The sequence below is a fragment of the Colossoma macropomum genome, unplaced genomic scaffold (assembly GCF_904425465.1).
Source record: "Colossoma macropomum unplaced genomic scaffold, Colossoma_macropomum, whole genome shotgun sequence".
Classification (NCBI taxonomy): Eukaryota; Metazoa; Chordata; class Actinopteri; order Characiformes; family Serrasalmidae; genus Colossoma; species Colossoma macropomum.
Window position 1 is genome coordinate 6,454,846 of NW_023494798.1, and position 4,583 is coordinate 6,459,428.

The 4,583-nt window shown below is 42.2% G+C and overlaps 1 protein-coding gene across 1 annotated transcript; it reads left to right on the plus strand.

Moving 5' to 3' along the window:
- The first annotated feature begins 624 nt into the window (after nt 1–624).
- LOC118818518 (extracellular calcium-sensing receptor-like) lies at nt 625–4,168 on the plus strand. Its single transcript, XM_036585767.1, has 5 exons — nt 625–925; nt 1,131–1,907; nt 2,116–2,340; nt 2,772–2,895; nt 3,255–4,168. Exons 1-5 carry the CDS (start codon nt 626–628, stop codon nt 4,166–4,168), a joined length of 2,340 nt encoding a protein of 779 aa, XP_036441660.1. The 5' UTR covers nt 625.
- The last annotated feature ends 415 nt before the right edge of the window (nt 4,169–4,583 follow it).

Sequence of the window (4,583 nt, forward strand, 5' to 3'; positions counted from 1 at the left end):
TGATGGGGCCTGCAGGTCGCTTCAGTAACATTCTATTACAGATCAGAAAGACAAGAAGTTAATGTCATCAATATAATTCACATTGAATACACGACCACGCCTCCTTTGCCCAATTCACACCCACACTGAAAGGGCATTATAGTGATGTGGCTACTTAAAGCACTGTGACTCAGCCAGCCTACCCTTCAGAGGACTAGAAGTCACCTAATATGTCATGCGGTTAATTTTAAGTGTCACAGCGTTCGTATCAGTGCTGTATGTAACTGGGCTCAGCCCAGCAGAATGTAAAGCTGACCCGGTCAGCTGCAGGCTGTGGACTGATCCTCAGTTGCCTGGTCTTTCTATGAATGGAGATTTTATAATCGGAGGAATTTTTTCTATTCATTTCTACACGAGATCAGACCAGAGGACCTACACTAGACAGCCACTCCAGCCACAGTGCTCTGGGAGGTCTGACAGCACAGCCAGCAGGGCGTTTCTTTAGAATTAAATAGAAGTTATAATTATTCTCTGGTTACGTTTTGCAGGCATATGTTAGTTGTATTTGTGAAACATACAATGAATTTGAAGGAAAAATATCAGAAAACTTTGTAAAAATGTGTTACTGATATTGTCTTTAAACAGTATGGATTTAAGGGAGCTGCGCTTCGCTCGTGCCATGGAGTTCACCATCCACGAGATCAACAACAGAACAGATCTCCTGCCGGGAATCACGTTAGGATACCAGATACACGACTCGTGCACTGCCGTGCAAATGGCAATAAAAGTTGCACTTCAGTTTGCAAACGGCATGGAACCATTTTTCAATGATACTGATTCCTGTTCAAAATCTGCAGCTGCAGCTGTTCCTGCTCTCGTGGGAGAATCTGCTTCCACTGCCTCAATTAGTATGGCCAGGATGTTGGGCCTTTTTCGAATTCCAGAGGTGATTACAGAAGGCTGCACTTTATTGTGTCATATTTATAAACTCAGCCCCCTGCTGCTATAACAGTTGAAAAATTGAAAAAATGAATGATTGATAATTGATGCATATTTTGCTTGAGAGTAAAAAAAATATAAGAGAATGAATGTAAAAAAAGATGCAGAGCTTAACCAAGTAACTTTTTTTTTTTATTTTCACTCAATAACAGGTGAGTCACTACGCAACCTGCGCATGTCTGAGCGATAAGCGTCAGTATCCTGCCTTCTTCAGGACCATACCAAGTGACCACCACCAAGCGGCCGCGATAGCAAGAATGGTCAAGCATTTTGGCTGGACATGGATTGGGGCAGTGCGCAGCGACACAGACTATGGAAATTATGGAATGGCATTGTTTCTAAAGGCTGCGCAGGAGGAGGGCATCTGTGTGGAGTACTCCGAGTCCTACTACAGAACACAACCGCGCAGTAAACTGGAGAGAGTGGCAAACGTCATCCGCAGATCAACAGCCCGGGTAATAGTAGCGTTTCTTAACTCGGGAGATATGAGGTTTCTGTTGGAGGAACTGGCAAGACAGCCGCCGCCTCCCCTTCAGTGGATCGGCAGCGAAGCGTGGGTCACTCACCCAGAATTTTTAAAATATAACATGTGCGCTGGGGCGATAGGATTTGGGGTCCCCCGCTCAGTGATTCCAGGTCTTCGTGAGTTTCTTCTGGATCTCTCTCCAGAACAAGCACTGAAATCGCCTCTGCTAACGGAGTTTTGGGAGAGCTCGTTCAGCTGTAGCCTAAAAGGCTCCTCAGAGGGCGCGCGGGAATGTGACGGCAGCGAAGATATCCGCGCGCTGCAGAACCCATATACAGACACGTCACAGCTGCGCATAACTAACATGGTGTACAAAGCTACGTATGCCATAGCGCATGCCATCCACGGTGTTATCTGTAATGACACGCAGTGTGACAAGAGCGCTAAATTCACACCATGGCAGGTATAAAGTGCTGCTTTTAAGCCCAAATCACAAAAATAAGCATACTTATTTTGTTTATTAGTTATCCGACTATTATACCAACAATACTATTAATAATCATGGTTAAACAGTAAGTCATGTGTTTAAAGATTAGACACCGGGTTTATAATACATTGTCTAGGTAGAAACTTTTTATAGACAATTTTCATGTAACTTTATTCCTCTGCAGATACTCAATCAGCTCAAGAAAGTGAATTTCACCACAAGGAATGGTTTTCAGGTCTCGTTTGATTCCAGTGGTGATCCTGTGGCCGTCTACGAGCTCATAAACTGGCAGTTTAATAAAGATGGTGGTTTGGATTTTGTGACTGTGGGCCACTATGACTCATCCAGACCAAGAGACCTGGAGTTCAGTATGAGCAGAGCTATCAGCTGGGTGGGGGGGCAGAAAGAGGTACAGTATCTCTCCATTCTTTAAGGGTGCATTTCATGGAAGATCATGTTTCCTTTGCTTTTCAAAATGTAACATTCATTCAATATATAAGCAAATTAAGCTGAATAAATATTTTGATGTGAGCCTTTCAGTCCAGGAGCGTTTCAGTCCATTGTAAGGAACAGAGATTAAAGAATGATTATGAAAAAATACATTTGAACTATTTATGGTATCAAATGTCACAATTAGACATCAGATGTAAAGGTTTTCAAATGCCAACTCTCAAGAGACATGTTACAAGATCACATTGTGTTTAAGACATCTAAATATATGAGATGTTGAATTTAGAGCAAGAAAATGGAAACTTTTGTCACTGCCACCTTGTAACACTTAAGTTTTCCACATTTTGTTAAGGAGCTGCATTTGAAACTTTCTGTAATGTTTTTTCCAAGGTTCCAAAGTCTGTGTGCAGTGAGAGCTGTCCTCCAGGAACCAGGAAGGCTGTGCAGAAAGGAAAGCCAGTCTGCTGCTATGACTGTATACCATGTGCAGAAGGAGAGATCAGTAATAAGACAGGTTGGATATCACAAGAAAAATGCCCTTTTACTTGGCCCTATTCCATGTAATTTCATAAATAGTAAAAGTAGTCACTACTGTAATGCTGCTGAACATCCTAAACGTGTAAATCATCTGCTTAGAATCTTTCCAATCACCTCAAATAACCAAGAAAAATAAACCGAAATGTTAGAAACAGTTGTAAACTCCTAAAATCAATACAGTTCAGTTTAGTTGATGTGTTTAAATCAAGTTATGGCTCAGTCAACACAGAACATTAGTCCAAGTCACTGACTCAAGTCCACATGTCTTTAACATAAGGCCTCATTTTAGTGCTCTCTCTGTTATAGGACTCTGATTTTACTTTTCTGACTTTTTAGACTCTTTGGACTGTGTGCGCTGCCCTCCTGAGTTCTGGCCCAACGCCCAGCAAGACAGATGCCTCCCCAAGCCTGTGGAGTTTCTGTCTTGGGACGACACTCTGAGCATCATCCTGACAGCATTCTCCATCTCTGGAGCCTTCATAGCTATGTCTGTAGCTGTTGTCTTCTACAAGCACAGAACTTCTCCCATTGTCAGAGCCAACAACTCAGAGCTGAGCTTCCTGCTGCTCTTCTCACTGACTCTGTGTTTCCTCTGCTCACTTACTTTCATTGGTCAGCCCTCTGAGTGGTCCTGTATGCTGCGCCACACAGCGTTTGGGATCACCTTCGTCCTCTGCATCTCCTGTGTTCTGGGGAAAACAATAGTGGTGTTAATGGCCTTCAGAGCTACACTTCCAGGCAGTAATGCCATGAAATGGTTTGGGCCTCCACAGCAGAGACTCAGTGTTCTCACCTTCACTCTCATACAGGTTCTTATTTGTGTTCTTTGGTTAAAAATATCTCCTCCTCACCCCTTTAGAAATTTAAAGTACTACAAGGAAAGGATAATACTGGAATGTGGATTAGGTTCAGCTATAGGTTTCTGGGCTGTGCTGGGTTATATAGGATTTCTGGCTCTTTTGTGTTTTATTTTGGCTTTTCTAGCACGGAAGCTGCCTGATAACTTTAATGAAGCCAAGTTCATCACATTCAGCATGCTCATATTCTGTGCAGTTTGGATCACCTTTATCCCAGCTTATGTCAGCTCTCCTGGAAAGTTCACTGTAGCTGTAGAGATATTTGCTATTCTGGCATCAAGCTTTGGTTTGATTACTTGTATTTTTGCTCCAAAGTGTTTCCTAATTGTTTTTAGGCCAGAGCAGAATACCAAGAAACACCTTATGGCTAAAGTACCTTCTAAAGCTTTTTGAGATCTTCACACAAAAAATCCACAAAAATGTCTTAGGAAGGTGTTGGATCATCATAAGCCATCAGATCTGCTTGAGTGCCCCTTGGCATTGGCAAGTCTTTGGATGTGTACTATAGGGATGAACATCATTCTTTCCAAGAATATTCTTGCATTCATTGCTTTGATGGTGGTAAAAAGTGCTGCCTAGCATTGGTCAAATGTCATTGGTCAAAACATATATTTTACACAATTTCCACACTACTCAAGCTATTCAGTGTCCTCTTCCACCCTGTGCATTAGATGTATTGTTTGAAATTTTACTGCAATCACTCCTACAGATGAGGCGTCCTAATGTTTTGAGAAACACTGGAGCAGCCAGTTTTTGACTGATGTTTAAAAGATACAACGATCGGTAACACTGCTTTTTCTTGTGAGGA

Bases quoted from the DNA above. Each gene is read 5' to 3' on its own strand.
- LOC118818518 (XM_036585767.1), top strand. From the start codon at position 626: ATGGATTTAAGGGAGCTGCGCTTCGCTCGTGCCATGGAGTTCACCATC. The intron at 1,908-2,115 runs GTATAAAGTGCT...ATTCCTCTGCAG, and splicing joins CTAAATTCACACCATGGCAG to ATACTCAATCAGCTCAAGAA. The intron at 2,341-2,771 runs GTACAGTATCTC...GTTTTTTCCAAG, and splicing joins GGGTGGGGGGGCAGAAAGAG to GTTCCAAAGTCTGTGTGCAG.